At 34.2% G+C, this 19,396-nt stretch overlaps 1 protein-coding gene across 24 annotated transcripts in view; it reads right to left on the minus strand.

Moving 5' to 3' along the window:
* Positions 1–19,396, minus strand: part of TTLL5 (tubulin tyrosine ligase like 5) — a 402,838-nt gene that overhangs the window by 363,604 nt on the left and 19,838 nt on the right. For 22 of the 24 annotated variants that reach the window (XR_012486466.1, XR_012486468.1, XR_012486467.1 and 19 more), the window contains exons 4-5: positions 3,023–3,105; positions 2,110–2,216 (exon numbers count right to left, since the gene is read on the minus strand). Coding sequence is in view for 21 of the 24 variants with exons in the window: in XM_074289958.1 (XP_074146059.1) it covers positions 2,110–2,216; positions 3,023–3,105 (190 nt within the window). In the remaining 3 variants the exon portion in view is untranslated. Of the gene's footprint in view, positions 1–2,109; positions 2,217–2,663; positions 2,731–3,022; positions 3,106–19,396 lie in introns of all 24 variants that reach the window. The other 2 variants (XM_074289964.1, XM_074289975.1) reach the window with 1 other exon arrangement.

Below are 19,396 nucleotides of genomic sequence, written 5' to 3' on the forward strand. Positions count from 1 at the left end.
AAGTCAGACTTGCCCACATTCACATAGTGGGTTGGTCTTATCTATGATCCCTTCCACAGGCACTCTATCATTACTAAGGTATAATTACTAAGGTATAATGCAAAGTCAATCAATCAATCAAAAAGCATTTATTAAGTACCAACTATGTATCAAACAGTGTGCTAAATCCTGGGAATACAAAAGAAGCCAAGGACATCCCTTGTTCTCAAGACACTCACAATCTAATTGGGAGGAAAAGGGAGACAACATACAAAAATAAATGGACTTAGAATTACAAGAATCCTGGTTCTGACACTGGTTTTGTGATCATGGGCTAGGACTAAGCTTTCTGTCCATCAAATGGATATAACATTTATATTATTACTTCAAAGGGGAAGAAAAGAATTTTATAAATCCTAAGAATATTTTTCAATATAATGTTATTATTATTAGATTTTTTTAAATCTAGAGCTATGATTTCATTGATATGGTTAATTTCTGGTGTGAAGGTAGTCCTCAGACTAACAATTCACATATAACATGTGATCTTAGATACCTGCAGGGGACTAAGAAATTCAACGAATTGCCAATGGTCACAAAAGCACTGGGGTTATCTAGTTCTCTATCTACTATGCACTATTGTCTCTCTTTAAATATTACATGAATTTGTGGAATCAATACCAGAGTTATCAGCTACTCAAACTTTTTCTACAATTTTAAAGAATGAATTATGTGAAATTCATGTTTAAATTGAAATGTTATATTTCTGAGTAGTTTCTGAGAGAAACTGGATCTCTAGCTTTATAAGATGTGTTATTTCCTAAATGATCTAAAAACATCATTTTATTTTTCTTTCAAAACAGAGAACATTGTTTTTATACAAGGAAAAGATAAATTATGATATACCTCTAAAAAATTATAGTAATGATTTTTTTAAAACTAGTTTTCCCTATCTTGCCCAGGCTTGAAGTTCAGTAGCCACTCCTACGCCTAATCCTATTACTCATTGATGTAGAAGCTCTGATCTCTTTTTTCCAACCTGAGCCAGTTCACTCTTACTTAGGCAGCTTGGTGCCATATTGTTGTCAAGCCCTTAGGAATAGAGGAGCTACCATGTTACTTAAGCAAGAGTGAACTGGCTTAAGCTGGAAAGACTCCTGATTGACTTTATCCCCATCACTCAAGCACTCCACTAACCTCAGGTTTCTCAGTAGCAAGGCTTACATGCACGCAAGACTAAACCTGACAGCAAGGATCTCTATAAAATTTTTAACTAGGATGTCATAACAAACATGTGGGGGGGGAGGGTGTATGTAAAAAATCAAGAACACCAACTATAAAACTCCTGAATGAGTACAAGTTATAAACAAGATGTCTAAGGAATTTACATTCTGACCCAATCAAAATTAACCCATCCTATACCAAAATCTAGGCTACCATGAGTTTTGTCATAGAGAAGCTCTAAGGTATGGGAAGAGAGGTGCTACAAGTACCCTATGGGAAATTTAATAAACTACTCTGACAACATGAAATGAAAATTTCTGAAGATTTTTAAAAATCAGAACCTAACTTTTGAAAAAGCCTAAAGTAGTACTTACCAAAGTAAACACAGTATTTAACATGGCCATGGTTAGTCTTAGACAGTCACCTCTGACATGCCCAACTTGGCTGCTCTACAGACCCTTTTCTCTTTTACTAACATTAAGAAAGCACCACTCAGATACCTCAGTTATACAGATTTCTCTCTATCATCCTCCTTATCAAAAGCCACACTCCAAATATGATTAGAAACTCATTCATGCTAAGGTAAAAAATATTTGATCACAGCTGTGTATTTAGTAATGTTCTTCTCTCAAAACATTTTTTACTAAAGACAACAAAGCCTTAAGCTAAATGAATGAAAGAAACAGAAAACTTTTCTGAACTCACTAAATCATAAAAATATACATGTGTGGACTTGTACACACACATATATGCATATATGTAGCATATAATGTAGATATACACATTATTTTCTAGGTATCCTATATCAGGAATGATTTTTTGAAGAAAGACTTTTTTCTTTATTTCTCCTAGTGCCTAAAAGCAGGTAATTTTAAATGGTGCTAAAAGTGAGTATCCTAGTATTACCTGGGAAAGTGATTGACCTTTTGCATTTCAGAGAGGGTACGAAGTAAGAAGGGCTTTAGATGGGATCCTGTCCACATGAGGTTATAGTCAGTGCTGCTTGGATGAACCTAAGAGACATATAAAAAAAAAGATAAGAACAAAACCTGGCCTACTTCTAGGGAGAAAAAAAGCTAACTGGAATAGAAAAAAACAATCACTGTTTGTCATGCATCCAGAAAGATAAAAAAATCAATGCTGCCTGAAGTGACAGTCCTATTAGTCTCAGACAAGGTGGGAAACTAGTCATAAAAAACAGACAGAAATATCATGGGAAATAATTATCAAGGAAAGGACTCAGGTAAGAAGAAATCAACAAATCACAAAAATGAAACAAGTAGAAATAAATTGATTCTCATATAACAAATCATAAAGATACTAGTCTCTTATTCTTTTTCTAAAAGTAAAGAGATAATTACCATCTTTTTAGAATAATGAATGTCATGTTCCTATAATCATCAGCTCTTAGGTACAAATCATTATCAGACCCAGATTTCTTCAGAAGCAAATAAACTTACAATATAAACTATTATCAGTCAAGGTCAAGACCTCCATTGAAATGTCCATTTCAGACTCCAGGTTAAGCTGAGAGTACAAAAAAAATTAAAATCATTCCCAAATAATTGCCTGTGCTCTATGAGAAAAATCAGCCTCTAAAAAAACCCCAAGAAAATCCAAGTACCATCTTCAAGAGAGAAAGACATAATAACTTCCTTGTACATTTTCCACGTACAAGAAGAGATGACAGCACTATCATAGGGTAATAGGTTCATTTACTTTTCAGATGTGGCTCTCTTAAAAGGAAAAGTTGGCTAAAATGTCAGCCTTATAAATGGGACAGCAGAGATGACAAAAATTACATCATCAGGGCACTTACTTCATGAAATCCATGCGCTGTCAGAATGCTACGTACCAGACGACTATCTGTCCGCACAATTTTATAGGACAAATGATACCGTTCTTAAGGAAATAAAAAAAAAAAAAAGTTTGTTACAAAGAAGTTAACAACAGAGATAAAAGCAAATTATAAAAGCTTTAACATAAAGTTCAACAAAGTTATATCGTATATCTTTATGTCAAAGGAATATTACAATTAGGTGAGGTCTGTATAAGAAATTCCCATGTTAAAATCCAACATCCATTCCTATTAAAAACACTTGAGAGTATAAGAATAAGTGGACTTTTCCTTAAAATAGTGAGAAGTATATATTTAAAATCATAAGTAAGCATCATATGTAATGGGGAATAAACTGCAACCATTCCCAATAAGATCAGGGGTGAAACAAGGTTGCCCAGTATCACCATCACTATTCAATATTGTTAGAAATGCTAGCTTTGGCAATAAGAGTTGAGAAAGAGATTAAAGGAATTAGAGAAAGTAATGAGGAAACCAAATTATCACTCTTTGCTGATGATATGACGGTATACTTAGAGAACCCCAAAGATTCTACTAAAAAGCTATTAGAAATAATTCACACCTTTAGCGAAGTTGCAAGATACAAAATAAACCCACATAAGTCATCAGCATTCTTATATATGACCAACAAAATCCAACAGTTAGAGTTACAAAGAGAAATTCCATTTAAAGTAACTACTAAGAGTATAAAATAATAAGGAATCTATCTGCCAAGGGAAAATCAGAAGCTATATGAGCAAAACTACAAAACACTTTCCATACAAATTAATTCTGATCTAACCAATTGGAAAAATATTAAATGTTCTTGGATAGGGCGAGCAAATATAATAAAAAATGGCAATTCTACCTAAACTAATCTATTTATTTAGCGCTATACCAATGAGACTCCCAAAAAAACTATTTTAATGACCTACAAAAAATAACAAGAAAGTTCATATGGAAAAACAAAAGGTCAAGAATTTCAACAGAATTAAAGAAAAAAAATCAAATGAAGGTGGCCTAGCTGTACCAGATCTAAAATTATATTATAAAGCAGTGGTTACCAAAACCATTTGGTATTGGCTAAGAAATAGACTAGCTGATCAGTGGAATAGGTAAGGTTCAAAGGACAAAACAGTCAATAACTTTAATAATTTAATTTAAAATTAAATTTAAAATAAATTTAATAATTTGACAAACCCAAAGACCCTAGCTTTGGGGATAAGAACTCAATGTTTGGGGGGCGGCTAGGTGGCGCAGTGAATAGAGCACCAGCCTTGAAGTCAGGAGGACCTGAGTTCAAATCTGGCCTCAGACACTTAAGATTTCCTAGTTGTGTGACCCTGGGCAAGTCACTTAACCCCAACTGCCTCAGCAAAAAAAAAAAAAAAGAAAAAGAACTCAATGTTTGACAAAAATTACTGGGAAAATTAGAAATTAGTATGGCAGAAATTAGGCATTGACCCACACTTAACACTGTACACCAAGATAAGGTCAAAATGGGTTCATGATCTAGGCATAAAGAATGAGATTATAAATAAATTAGAGGATCATCGGATAGTTTATCTCTCAGATCTGTGGAAGAGGAATGAATTTATAACCAAAAAAGAACTACAGATCATTATTGATCAAAAAATAGAAAATGTTGATTATATCAAATTGAAAAGTTTTTGTACAAACAAAACTAATGCAGATAAGATTAGAAGGGAAGCAATAAAATGGGAAAACATTTTTACAGTCAAAGGTTCTGATAAAGGCCTCATTTCCAAAATATATAAAGAATTGACTCTAATTTATAAGAAATCAAGCCATTCTCCAATTGATAAATGGTCAAAGGATATGAACAGACAATTCTCATGCGAAGAAATTGAAACTATTTCTAGCCATATGAAAAGATGCTCCAAGTCATTATTAATCAGAGAAATGCAAATTAAGACAACTCTGAGATACCATTACACACCTGTCAGATTGGCCAGAATGACAGAATGTTGGAGGAGATGTGGGAAAACAGAGACAATGATACATCATTGGTGGAATTGTGAATACACCCAGCCATTCTGGGGAACAATTTGGAACTATGCTCAAAAAGTTATCAAACTGTGCATATCCTTTGATCCAGCAGTGTTACTATTGGGCTTATATCCCAAAGAGATATTAAAGAAAGGAAAGGGACCTTTATGTGCAAGAATGTTTGTGGCAGCCCTCTTTGAAGTGGCCAGAAACTGGAAACTAAGTGGATGCCCACCAATTGGAGAATGGCTGAATAAAGTGTGGTATATGAATATTATGGAATATTATTGTTCTGTAAGAAATGACCAACAGGATGATTTCAGAAAGGTCTGTAGAGACCTACATGAACTGATGCTGAATGAAATGAGCAGGACCAGGAGAGCGTTGTATACTTCAACAATACTATATGATGATCAGTTCTGATGGATGTGACCTTCTTCAACAATGAGATGAACCAAATAATTTCCAATAGAGCAGTAACAAACTGAACCAGCTACACGCAGCAAAAGAACTCTGGGAGATGACCATGAACCACTACATAGAATTTCCAATCCCTCTATTTTTGACTACCTGCATTTTTTATTTCCTTCACAGGCTAATTGTATACTATTTCAAAGTCTGATTCTTTTTGTACAGCAAAACAACTGTTTGTACATGTGTATATATATAGTATTTAATTTATACTTTAACATATTTAACATGTATTGGTCAACCTGCCATCTGGGGAAGAAGGTAAGGAGGGGAAAAATTAGAACAAAAGGTTTGGCAATTGTCAATGTTGTAAAATTACCCATGCATATATCTGGTAAATAAAAACAATTAAAAAAAAATACTAATAGTGAAAGTGTCAATAATTATCGATCTTATATAGCCCCCATTGTTTTTTAGTTTTTCATAGAATCTAGTTTCGGTTATCTTCCTTGACAACAAAATTGTTCACTATATAATTGGTGTGTAAATTTTATAGTTTTCATTTAATATAAATAATTTTTGTTCTTATTTGACTTCTTGCAGCCATATAAATGTCTGTGTTTCTTCAGGGTTTCTACTAGACCTCTGATTTATTTACTTTTTAAGACTATCATGAAGTTTTATATTTATGCTAAATTGCATGTTATGTTCTTTGTTTTGCTTTCATTTCTTATATTGTCCTAACATTTTGCCTAATGCTTATGTTTTTAAAGTTCTTTTACTACTTAAGTAAAATTTGGAAAATTTTACATTGGGAAAAAAAAAAAAAAAAAATGACTGGATAGATAGAAAAAGACCAGGATATAAAATGTTGGATATTTGGTCCTGGAGGTAATAGGGAATCACTGCATTTTTTTTTTTTTTTTTAATGTCAGGGTCATAGAGAGAGTGAGATGGCCAGACCTGTATTTTTGGAAGATTTGTTTGACAGTTGAATGACAGTTGAATAGGATAATGAATTAGAATGGAAGTAACCCTTGAGACAGGGAAATCAATTAAAAGTTTACTGCAATGGACCAGACATAGGTTAACAAGGACCTGTACCAGAGTGATAGCAATTGTCAAAGAAAACAAGGAAGCATATATAAGAGATGTATATCTCTTATATATAATAGAAACTGATGCAATCACCAAATAAATTAGTATAGAAGAAGAGAATGGAATCACAGGTAGGGCCCTATGAAACATCCAAAGTTATTCAGCATAACTTAAAGAAAAATTCAGCAAAAGAAACAGATGAAGCAGTCAAATAAATAGAAGGAAAACCAGGAGAGAATATTATCACAAAAATTTAAGAAGAAGAAAGTACCATGGAGAAGAGCATGACTGATGATATCATGCAAGAAGCATGAGGATCAAGATTAGTAGATTTGGCAATTGAGATCTTTAGAAACTTTGGAGAGTATAGTTTTGTTTAAATGCTGAAATCAGAAATCAGACTATAGAGAGCTCTTAATTGCAATAACCTCTACATTTAGTCTCTTTGATTCTAGTCTACCCCTTTCTGTCAATCCATCATCTACATTAGTGCTATATTAATATTTATAAAACATAATGCTGGCCATTTCAATCTCGTATCCAAATAATAAATCTCAATGTATTGAGTTCATTAACATAAAAAATTAAATGAAATATAAAACATATAAAAAATAAAATGTATAGAATACTAAAATAATCCTACCCTTTTACTAATTCTTAGTACTATACTTTTTAATAAGACAAAATTGGTATTCCAAAACTTTGAAGCCAGAGTCTGTTTATCATCTATCCAGAGTTAGAAGAGATTTTAAAAACTATCCTTTCTTTTTTTAAAATTAATTTTATAATTATAATTTTTTGACAGTACATATGCATGAGTAATTTTTTTTTTACATTATCCCTTGTACTCACTTCTTTTCCGAATTTTCCCCTCCCTCCCTCTACCCCCTCCCCTAGATGACAGGCAATACCATATATGTTAAATGTGTTACACTATATCTTAGATATATGTGTGTAAAACCAAATTTCTTATTGCACGATAAGAATTGGATTCAGAAGGTAAAAGTAACCTGGATAGAAAGACCGTTTACACTTGATTCCCAGTGTTCCTTCTCTGGGTGTAGCTGATTCTGTCCACCCATAGTCAGAACCTAGAAGTCTCTGTCAAGTTTGGGATGTAGATTTCATCGTTGATTGGCTTATGTCTGTGACCTCATTGACCCTACATAGAAGCACCCTTCCCTTTTTTTCCTTTTTCTCTTCTCTCTTTCCCTTTTCCCTTTTTATTACCACCTTTATCAACTGGAACTGAATTAGATATTCTCTATATTAGGGGGCACCTAGGTGGCACAGTGGATAGAGCACCAGCCTTGAATTTAGGAGGACCCAAGTTCAAATCTCAGACACTTAACACTTCCTAGCTGTGTGACCCTGAGCAAGTCACTTAACCCTAGCCTCACGAAAAAAAAAAAACAGAAAAAAAAACAAAAGATATTCTCTATGTTGAAGATATCCACTTCCATCAGAATATATCTTCATACAGTATCGTTGTTGAAGTGTATAGTGATCTCCTGGTTCTGCTCATTTCACTCAGCATCAGTTCATGTAAGTCTTTCCAAACCTTTCTGTATTCATCCTGCTGGTCATTTCTTACAGAGCAATAATATTCCATAACATTCATATACCACAATTTACCCAACCATTCTCCAATTGATGGGCATCCATTCATTTTCCAGTTTCTAGCCATTACAAAATGGGCTGCCAGAAACATTTTGGCACATACAGGTCCCTTTCCCTTCTTTAAGATCTCTTTGGGATATGAGCCCAGTAGTAGTACTGCTGGATCAAAGGGTATGCATAATTTGATAACTTTTTGAGCATAGTTCCAAATTGCTCTCCAGAATGGTTGAATTCTTTCACAACTCCACCAACAATGCATCAGTGTCCCAATAACTATCTTTTCTACTATGCTCTTTGCCACATCTCTAAGAAGTTTTTATGTACGATTTGCCTGAAATCTATAAAGGGCTAAAGGTATCTAATCATTTTGCCAAATTACTATTGAAAAAAATAAAAAGAGGAGCAGCTAGATGACGCAGTGGATAAAGAACCAATCCTAAAATCAGGAGGACTTGAGTTCAAAAGTGGCCTCAGACACAACACTTCCTGGCTATGTGACCTTGGGCAAATCACTTAACCCCAACTGCCTCAGCAAAAAAAATAAAAACAAATAATAAAAAGTTCTTAGTATAATATAAATGAATCAATAATAATCACAAATTGTTGGGATTATAACAGATGTCGAAAAATGTTAATGACTGCCAGTAGGTCTAAATAAAAAAAATTTAAAAAACAAAACAAAACAAAAACAAACCCTCAGTGTAAGGGTCCAAAGAAAGGTCAGGCAAGCGCAATTGAGATGGAAGTAGACCAATGATCTTTATCCCCGGATGTGCTTAAGAGTTGTGTATTTAGGGACTTCCTTCTTAGGTGGGACCTCCACCCATAGTCAGAACCTAGAAGTCTCTGTCAAGTTTGGGATGTAGATTTCATCGTTGATTGGCTTATGTCTGTGACCTCATTGACCCTACATAGAAGCACCCTTCCCTTTTTTTCCTTTTTCTCTTCTCTCTTTCCCTTTTCCCTTTTTATTACCACCTGAAGCCTGGACTGGGAGGTCAATACTAAGGTATGTGCAAGAGGTCATAGGGTAGATGTGATTTACAGGAATAAAGTTTAAGATTGCTGCTCATTTAAACTCTCGGGGTGCTCTGTTATGCTTCTACTACTTTCTATGAGATAGTAGCCAGAAGATTTTGAAGACCTCAAAATAGAGGTGAGATTGAAGATATTATATTTACCAGATTTTCTCTGATAGGCCTAGGAATAAGGACAGATTAGCATTAGTTTGGGAGAGGAAAATAAAACCCTAACACCTGTGCCCTACTGATTTCTGCCAATAATTCAAGAAAGAATAATTTTCTAGTTCTCACTACCTTCTTCACCAAAATAGCATGCATCCCCTGTGTAATTTCATAAATGGTTTTCAAAAATCATTGTGTCCAAATATTCATCATTCTGTGGTCAACCTAATTATGAAACGATCTGAAATTAGTCAAGTTGGGTTTTGGACATCATGTGTACTTTATGCTCAAAGCAAAGGCCATCTCCAATTGTTCTTATCTATATCTTGCCCCTGGACCTCCTCAGCTATATAAACAGTTTCTAAGGACTATGAACTTTCTATCACCCAAAAATATTCTACTTCCATATTCATGAATTGCAAAATTCCTTTAATTGTAATCATTTATCACTCCCAACTTTCCCTGTGTCTTATGATCCCCATTCTTGTTCTATGTTCTTACAGAAGTCTCTAGTCACCTATCCTTGAACCCCAAGACTGACTATATTCTCTTCCCTTTTTACTTCCAACCCCTGCCTGGGTGAACCAGTTCAACTCTATACTATCCACTACTCTGAAATTTCTAGTTCCTTCTCCTATCTACAAATATGCCTTGTCAATCTCAATTTCCTATTTCCATGTCCTTCTGTTCTGTTCATATCAGTTAAAAGAAGCTAGAGGAAGACATAAAACATGTTGATTGAGTCCACTACAAATATGTAGCCTAATCTCAAACAGACCTTCATGGAAGAAAGGAAATCCTTTTATTTCACTCTAATTGAGTCCTATTGCACTTGTCATATCAAGTATTCAAAATCTTCCTGTCTCTTCTCAGGCTTATCCTCTCAGCTGAGGAGCTAGCTTCATATTTCAATGAAAACTTAAAGCTATTTCCTCAAAGCTCCCTCTTTTCCCCTTCTCTTGATCTTTGACATAATCTGTCCCTTCTCACCTCCATCCCTAGACACACATACTACTATCTCCTCCACCACTGTCTGTTATAATGAGGTGGTCTTTCTGTTTGCCAAGATCAATTCTTCTACATATTATTTTTTTTGCAATCATAACCATGAATTTTAATGGGATGAACTCATAATATATAAGATTGTAGCAGATTAGAAAGTAGAGCCTGACAATGTTATTTATAAGAAGCACACTTGAAACAAAGTTTTAAACAGACTTAAAATAAGAGATTGAAGGAGAACTTCTATCCCTAGTGAACTCATCAAAGCAAGTGTAGCAATTATAAGGCAAGAGTAAAAATAGACATCATTGACAAATAAATGGTAAAACTACAATATACCTAAAGGCATCGTAGATAATGAAGTTATGTCAATACAATATATGCATTAAATGGCATAGCATCTACACACTTTTTTAAAAATTAATTTTATAATTATAACTCTTTTTTGACATTACATATACATGGATAATTTTTTACAACATTATCCTTTGCACTCACTTTTGTTCCAAATTTTCCCCTTCTTCCCTCCACCCCCTCCCCTAGATGCCATATTAAATATGTTACACTATATCCTAGATACAATATATGTGTGCAGAACCAAATTTCTTGTTGCACAGGAAGAATTGGATTCAGAAAGTAAAGAAGGGAAGAAAAACAAAAATGCAAACAGTTTACACTCATTTCCCAGTGTTCCTTCTCTGGGTGTAGCTGATTCTGTCCATCATTGATCAGTTGAAGCTGAATTAGATCTTCTCTTTGTTGAAGATATCCATTTCCATCAGAATACATCCTCATACAGTATTATTGTTGAAGTGTATAAATGATCTCCTGATTCTGCTCATTTCATGCAGCATCAGTTCATGTAGGCTCTCCTAGCCTCTCTGTATTTATCCTGTTGATCATTTCTTACAGAGCAATAATATTCCATAACATTCATATACCATAATTTACCCAACCATTCTCCAATTGATGGGCATCCATTCATTTTCCAGTTTCTAGCCACTACAAAAAGGGCTGCCACAAACATTTTGGCACATACAGGTCCTTTTCCCTTCTTTAGTATTTCCTTGGGATATAAGCCCAGTAATAGCACTGCTGGATTAAAGGGTATGCAGTTTGATAACTTTTTAGGCATAATTCCAGATTGATCTCCAGAATGGTTGGATTCTTTCACAACTCCACCAACAATGCATCAGTGTCCCAATTTTCCCACATCCCCTCCAACATTCATCATTATTTTTTCCTGTCATCTTAGCCAATCTGACAGGTGTGTAGTGGTATCTCAGAGTTGTCTTAATTTGCATTTCTCTGATCAATACTGATTTGGAACACTTTCATATGAATGGAAATAGTTTCAATTTCATCATCTGAAAATTGTCTGTTCATATCTTTTGACCATATATCAATTGGAGAATGGCTTAATTTCTTATAAATCAGAGTCATTTCTCTATATATTTTGGAAATGAGGCCTTTATCAGAATCTTTAAATGTAAAAATGTTTTCCCAGTTTGTTACTTCCCTTCTAATCTTGTTTGCATTAGTTTTGTTTGTACAAAAGCTTTTATAATTTGATGTAATCAAAATTTTCTATTTTGTGATCAATAATGATCTCTACTTCTCCTTTGGTCACAAATTCCTTCCTACTCCACAAGTCTGAAAGGTAAACTATCCTATGTTCCTCTAATTTATTTATGATCTCATTCTTTATGCCTAAATCATGGACCCATTTTGATCTTATCTTGGTATATGGTTTTAAGTGTGAGTCCATGCCTAATTTCTGCCATACTAATTTCCAGTTTTCCCAGCAGTTTTTGTCAAATAATGAATTCTTATCTCAAAAGTTGGGATCTTTGCGTTTGTCAAACACTAGATTGTTATAGTTATTCACTATTTTGTCCTGTGACCCTAACTTATTCCAATGATTCCATAATTAATTCCATTGATTATTTCTTAGCCAATACCAAATGGTTTTGGTGACTGCTGCTTTATAATATAGTTTTAAGTCAGGTATCTTCATTTGATTTTTTTTTCATTAATTCCCTTAAAATTCTCAAACTTTTGTTCTTCCATATGAATTTTGTTGTTTTTTTTTCCTAGGTCATTAAAATAGTTTCTTGGGAGTCTGATTGGCATAGCACTAAATAAATAGAATAGTTTAGGGAGTATTGTTATCTTTATTATATGTGCTCAGCCTATCCAAGAGCACTTAATATCTTTCCAATTATTTAAATCTGACTTTATTTTTGTGGCAAGTATTTTGTAATTTTGCTCATATAATTCCTGACTTTGCTTTGGTAGATAGATTCCCAAATATTTTATACTATCGACAGTTATTTTGAATGGAATTTTTCTTTGTATCTCTTGCTGTTGGATTTTGTTGGTGATGTATAAAAATGCTGAGGATTTATGTGGATTTATTTTGTATCCTGCAACTTTGCTAAAGTTGTGATTTATTTCTATTAGCTTTTTAGTAGAATCTCTGGGATTCTCTAAGTATACCATCATATCATCTGCAAAGAGTGATAGTTTGGTTTCCTCATTACCTACTCTAATTCCTTTAAACTCTTTCTCGACTCTTATTGCCGAGGCTAGCATGTCTAATACAATACTGAATAATAATGGTGATAGTGGGCAATCTTGTTTCACTCCTGATCTTACTAGGAAAGGTTCCAGTTTATCTCCATTACATATGATGCTTACTGATGGTTTTAAATAGATGCTCCTGATTATTTTAATAGTCCATTTATTCTTATACGCTCAAGTGTTTTTAGTAGGAATGGATATTGGGTTTTTTTCAAATGCTTTTTCTGCATCTATTGAGATGATCATATGGTCTTTGTTAATCTGGTTATTGATATAGTCTATTATGCTAATAGTTTTCCTAATTTTGAACCAGCTCTGCATTCCTGGTATAAATCCCACTTGGTCATAGTGTATTATCCTGGGGATGACTTTCTGTAATCTTTTTGTTAATATTTTATTTAAGATTTTAGCATCAATATTCATTAGGGAGATTGGTCTATAATTTTCTTTCTCAGTTTTCAACCTACCTGTTTAGATATCAGTACCATGTCTGTGTCATAAAAGGAATTGGGTAGGACTCCTTCAATTCCTATTTTTAAAAATAGTTTATATAACATTGGAGTTAATTGTTCTTTAAATGTTTGGTAGAATTCACATGTAAAAATCCATCTGGTCCTGGGGATTTTTTCTTAGGGAGTTGGTTAATAGCTTGTTCTATTTCTTTTTCTAAGATGGGACTGTTTAACCAATATACTTCTTCCTCTGTTAATCTGGGCAAGCTTTTTTTTTAAGATATTCTTCCATTTCCTTTAAGTTATCAAATTTATTGGTATAAAGTTGGGCAAAGTAACTCCTAATTATTGCTCTAATTTCCTCTTCATTAGTGGCAAGTTCTCCCTTTTCATTTTTAAGATTAAAAAAAGATTTACTAAGGGTTTGTCTATTTTGTTGGTTTTTTCATAGAACCAATTCTTAGTTTTATTAATTCAATAGTTTTTTTACTTTCAATTTTATTAATCTCTCTTATTTTTAGAATTTCAAGTTTCGTGTTTGTCTGGGGATTTTTAGTTTGTTCCTTTTCTAGCATTTTTAGTTGTAAGCTCAATTCATTGACCTTCTCTTTCTCTATTTTATGTAAACAGGCCTCTAGAGATATGAAATTTCCCCTTATTACTACTTTGGCTGTATCCCACACATTTTGGTATGACGTCTCATTATTGCCATTTTCTTGGGTGAAGTTTTTAACTATGTCTATGATTTGCTGTTTCACCCAATCATTCTTTAGTATGAGATTATTTAGTTTCCAATTATTTTTTGGTCTATTTTCCCCTGGCTTTTAATTGAATGTAATTTTCATTGCATCGTGGTCTGAAAAGGATGCATTTACTATTTCTGACTTACTGCATTTGAGTTTGAGATTTTTATATCCTAATATATGGTCAATTTTTGTATTCTATGAACTGCTGAGAAGAAAGTGTACTCCTTTCTGTCTCCATTTAGTTTTCTCCAAAGATCTATTATCTCTAACTTTTCTAGTATTCTATTTACCTCTTTGACTTCTTTCTTATTTTGTGCTTTGATTTATCTAATTCTGAGAGTGCAAGGTTGAGATCTCCCACTATTATAATTTTGCTGTCTATTTCTTCTTGCAGCTCTTTTAATTTCTCTTTTAAGAATTTAGATGCTACACCATTTGGTGCATATATGTTTAATATTTATACTGTTTCATTATCTATGCTACCGTTTAGCAAGACATAGTGTCCTTCCTTATCTCTTTTAATTAAATCAATTTTTGCTTTTGCTTGATCTGAGATGAGGATGGCTACCCTGCTTTTTTGGCTTCACCTGAAACATAGTAGATTCTGCTCCAATCTTTTACCTTTATTCTGTATGTATCACCCTGTTTCAGGTGTGTTTCCTGTAAACAACATATTGTAAGATTCTGGCTTTTAATCCAATCTGCTAACCACTTTCTCTTTATGGGGGAATTTACCCCATTAACATTTATGGTTAAAATTACTAATTCTGTATTACTTGCCATCTTATTAACCCTCCTTTTTTAGTATCCCTCCCCCACATTAGAGTTCCTCCCCTTATTTTACCCCTTTTCCTCACAATTTCTGTATTCCCTTCCACTTAACTTACTCTTTCCCTTTTCACTTTTCCCCCTCCCACTTTTCAATTTAGTGGAAGGAGTTTCATCATAAATCGAATATGTCTATTTTTCTCTTTAAGTTAATTCTAATGAGAATATGATACCACTATGTTCATCCCCATCCATTCTTTCTCTCAGATATAATAGGTTACCTTTTGCCTCTTCATGAGATGTAGTACCACCACTTTACTCTTTTTTCTGGTATAATTTCCTTTCCACCTCTAGTTTCTAGAACAAATTATACATGTGTTCTTTATATATCTTTATGGCAGAAATATAGTTCTCAAGATTTCTTTTTACCTTTTTATGAATCTCTTGAGTTCTATATTTGGAGATCAAACTTTTTATGTAGATCTGGTGTTTTCATCAAGAATAGATGGAATTCATTTATTTCGTTGAATGTCCATCTTCTTCCCTAGAAAAAGATGCTCATTTTTGCTGAGTAAGTTATTCTTGGCTGCATATCAAGTTCCTTAGCCTTTCGGAATATCATATTCCAGGCCCTTCGGTCCTTTAATGTTGGATGCTGCTAGATCCTAAGTGATCTTTATTGAGGCTCCTCTATATTTGAATTGACTTTTTCTAGCAGCTTGCAGTATTTTTTTCCTTCATCTGATGGTTCTGGAATTTGGCCACTATATTTCTTGGTGTTTTGATTTTAGGGTCCCTTTCAGTAGGTGATCGATGAATTCTTTCAATGTCTATTTTACCCTCTGTTTCTAAAACATGTGGACAGTTCTCTTTGATAATTTCCTAGAAAATAGTGTCCAGGCTCTTTTTTTCATCATATTTTTCACGGAGTCCAATTATTCTCAGATTCTCTCTCCTGGATTTATTTTCCAGGTCTGTTGTCTTCCCAAGAAGGTATTTGACATTTTTTCTTTTTTCTTTCTTTTTTTTTTTTTTTTTAGTTTTGCTTGACTGATTCTTAGTATCTCAAGTCATTCAATTCTATTTGTTCGATTCTGATTTTCAATGAAGTATTTTCTTCACTCACTTTTTTTAATATGTTTTTTAAGTATCTTTTTCTAATTGTCCAATTGAGTTTTTTGTTCTATGGAATTTTTTTCCATTTCACCAATTTTATTTTTTTAGAGAGTTATTTTCTTTTTCCAACTTACTAATTTTGTTTTTCTAGGATTTGATTTCTTTATCCACTCTGTCTTTAAATGCGTGGAATGACTTATCCAGACTCTCTTGCCAAGCTTCCCTTTCCTTTTCCCGTTTCTCTTCTAGCTCTCTTATGAGAACTTTTTTGATTTCTTCTATGGCTATTTTGTGTATTGAGGAGCAGATCAAAACCCCCTTTGGGGATTCCTCTGGAGACAGTCTGTTTTTAGTCTCCTTGGGGTTTAAAGCCTGCTCCCTATCTATATAGAAGCTATCAATAGTTAAGAGTCCTTTTAAATTTTTTGCTCATTTTGTCATATAAGAATCAAAGAAAACAAATTCACAAGAAAAACAAATGTAGTCTGCTTTTTTGGGGGGCTGGATGGTGTTACGGGGCGCTTCCACTACAGACTGTGGGGGGGCAGCAGCGAGGCACTAGCAGGACAGCAATGGCTGCACTGTGTCTGGGCTCTGATACTCTGAGGCTCTAAGAACAAGCTGAGTCACTCCGGGTGGGAGTGGCTAGGTCTCAAGACACACTAGCTTTTCAAGTTATAGTCTTTACCTCCTGTGTGTACAACTTCTCTGCTGATCCTGGCTTGCTGCCAAGACAAAATATCCATACTGTGGTAAAGGTTGTTCTGAGGAAATGGCAGAGATCACACCCTTCCCCGCTCCGGTCCACACAGTGTGAGCTACCTGCCAAGCTCTCGCTACTTGCCCTCAGCCTGCGCCTGATCTGTTTGTCCCTGTGCCCAATCTGTTTGTCCCCGCCCCGAGCAAAAACAGACCTTTTCTGGCAAATTTCAAGGATATCTTCTGTTGGTAATGATTTGTGGGGGTTTTTCTGGTCAAGCACTAATTCTGAGGCTTGTCATGAAATAAGTTCTGAGAGAAAACACGGAGCTTAAGCAGATGTGTGCCTCCTCTCCGTCATCTTGGCCGGAAGTCCTACATATACTCTTAATTCCCATTTACCTCACATATCCAATCTACTGCCAAATCTTATTTTTGTGTCTACATTCACATGTCTTGCTTTTGCCAACTCCTCTTCTCCATTTATTTTTCTCCCTAGTTCAAACCTTCATCACTTTGCACCTCAATCATACTTCAATAGCCTTCTAATTTATCTCCCTGACTCAGTTCTCTCTCTCTCTATTCCAGTCTATTCTCCATACTGCTGCCCAATTGATTTTTCTAAAGTACAAATATGATCATATTGCCTCCTCCTCTTCCTGCCCCTACTCAATAAATTCTAGCTATTCACTATGACCTCCAGGAACAAATTTAAAGTGTTTTGTTTAGAACTTAAGGTTCTTCACAACATGGCCCCTTCCTAGCTTTACAATCTTCTTGCTTTCCTCCCCTCTATCCATTCCACGATCTTAAGTGTTCTAATTTGCTGTTTTTTAAACATGGCCCCTCCATCTCCCATCTTCATGCCTTTGCATGACCTGGCCCCTTTACATGGAATGATCTTCATTCCACCTCCACCTCTTGGCATCTCTGGCTTCCTTTAAGACTCAATTCAAGGGCCAGCTAGATGACATTAGATAGAGGACTGGCCCTGAAAGGAAGATCTGAGTTCAAATCTGGCCTCAGACACTTTACACTAACTAGTTGTGTGACCCTAAGCAAGTCACTTAACCCCAATTGCCTCACCAAAAACAAAGCAACCCCCCCAAAAAAAACTCAATTCAAATGTTACCTTCTACAGAAGGCTTTTCCCAGTCACCCTAGTGATTCTAAATCCTTTCTCTAAGTGACAAACTTTCAAATTTTTAAGAATTCTCAACTGGAATAAATAATCTCTTCATTTAATGTTCCTGATTCCAATCTCATCCTTCCAATCCATCATCTACACAGGTGCCAATGAATATTCCTAAAACACAATGCTGTTTCCATTTCCTATTAAAAAAATCTTCATCAACTTTTACAATGTTGATTGCTTAAAGTTCTAAGAAACTGAAGAGCCTCATGGAAAAGATTTATAATCATTCAAAAAAATGTGGCTGGTCTTTCCACAAAGGAAAGACCAAATAGATAAAACATGCCTAATGCCCAAATTTCAATAGCAAATGCATCTGAATCTCCTATAAAGTTGGTCCAACAACCTGCATTACTGTGACAGACAGTACAGATAGACAACAAGTGGGCCCAGAGTTGAAAAGGAGGATGGTAACAGGCTGGATTACATTGAAGAAAATGTCAAGCATTTTTACCCACTCCAAAGTCTCCCTTATCAGCAAAGTCTAACATTTTCAATACAAAGATTTCACCAGTTTTTTTTTATAGTAATGATATCTGAGACATCAATACACTAAAGATAAGCATTACACAAAGGGCAACAGAAAAACACATGATGGTTGTGAAATATGTAACCAATGAAGCACTAAAAAGAAAATAAGTAAAAAATGTCATCAAAGAATTATTTAATAAAAAAGAAAGAAAAACAAGTATAAGATCTACCTGAACTTATACAGAGTAAAAAAAAAAACAAAAACAAAAACAAAAAAAACACAGAATCAAGAATAAACACAATTACTACAATGATGTAAATAGAAAACACAAAAAATTCCAAATTGAGATTTGTGGAAATATAAAGACCAAGTTTGACTCTGAAGAATCAGTTCAGCAGTTCACCACAGATTTATTAAGAATGTACTAGATGCCACAGTGGATAGAGCACCATTCCTGAAGTCAGGAGGACGTGAGTTCAAATCTAGCCTTAGACATTTAACACTTTCTAGCTGTGGGACCCTAGGCAAGTCACTTAACCTCAATTGCCTCAACAACAACAACAAAAAGTACTATGTGACAAAAAAGAAAATGTATCTCTCTCCCTTCATTAAAAGTAGAGGGAACTATGGGCATAGAATTAGTGTATAACAAAATGTCACTCAGTTGATGAGTTGTTTAGTTTTACTGTACTCATTTTTTTTATTTTTCTTTTTTGTTAGAACATATTGCCTGTCCACAATTATCCTGACTAGAGAAGTAATCAATATTCTGATAGTCAATTGTTTCTGCTTCCTAAAACCCTAAGCACCAAAGAATGGGAAGTAGTATGATAAGGACTATCAGATGAATGAAACAGAATGAAGGAAACATCTCACCCAAGAGTATGAGTTTTGAGACTCAGGAATGAGAGAAAATTATAATGAGGAAATTATGAACATCAATTATTAATACTGGAAAATTAACAAAATGAGAAGAAAAAACTTATAATGGTATTGAACTGCA

Source organism: Sminthopsis crassicaudata, chromosome 2, assembly GCF_048593235.1.
Source record: "Sminthopsis crassicaudata isolate SCR6 chromosome 2, ASM4859323v1, whole genome shotgun sequence".
Taxonomy (NCBI): domain Eukaryota; kingdom Metazoa; phylum Chordata; class Mammalia; order Dasyuromorphia; family Dasyuridae; genus Sminthopsis; species Sminthopsis crassicaudata.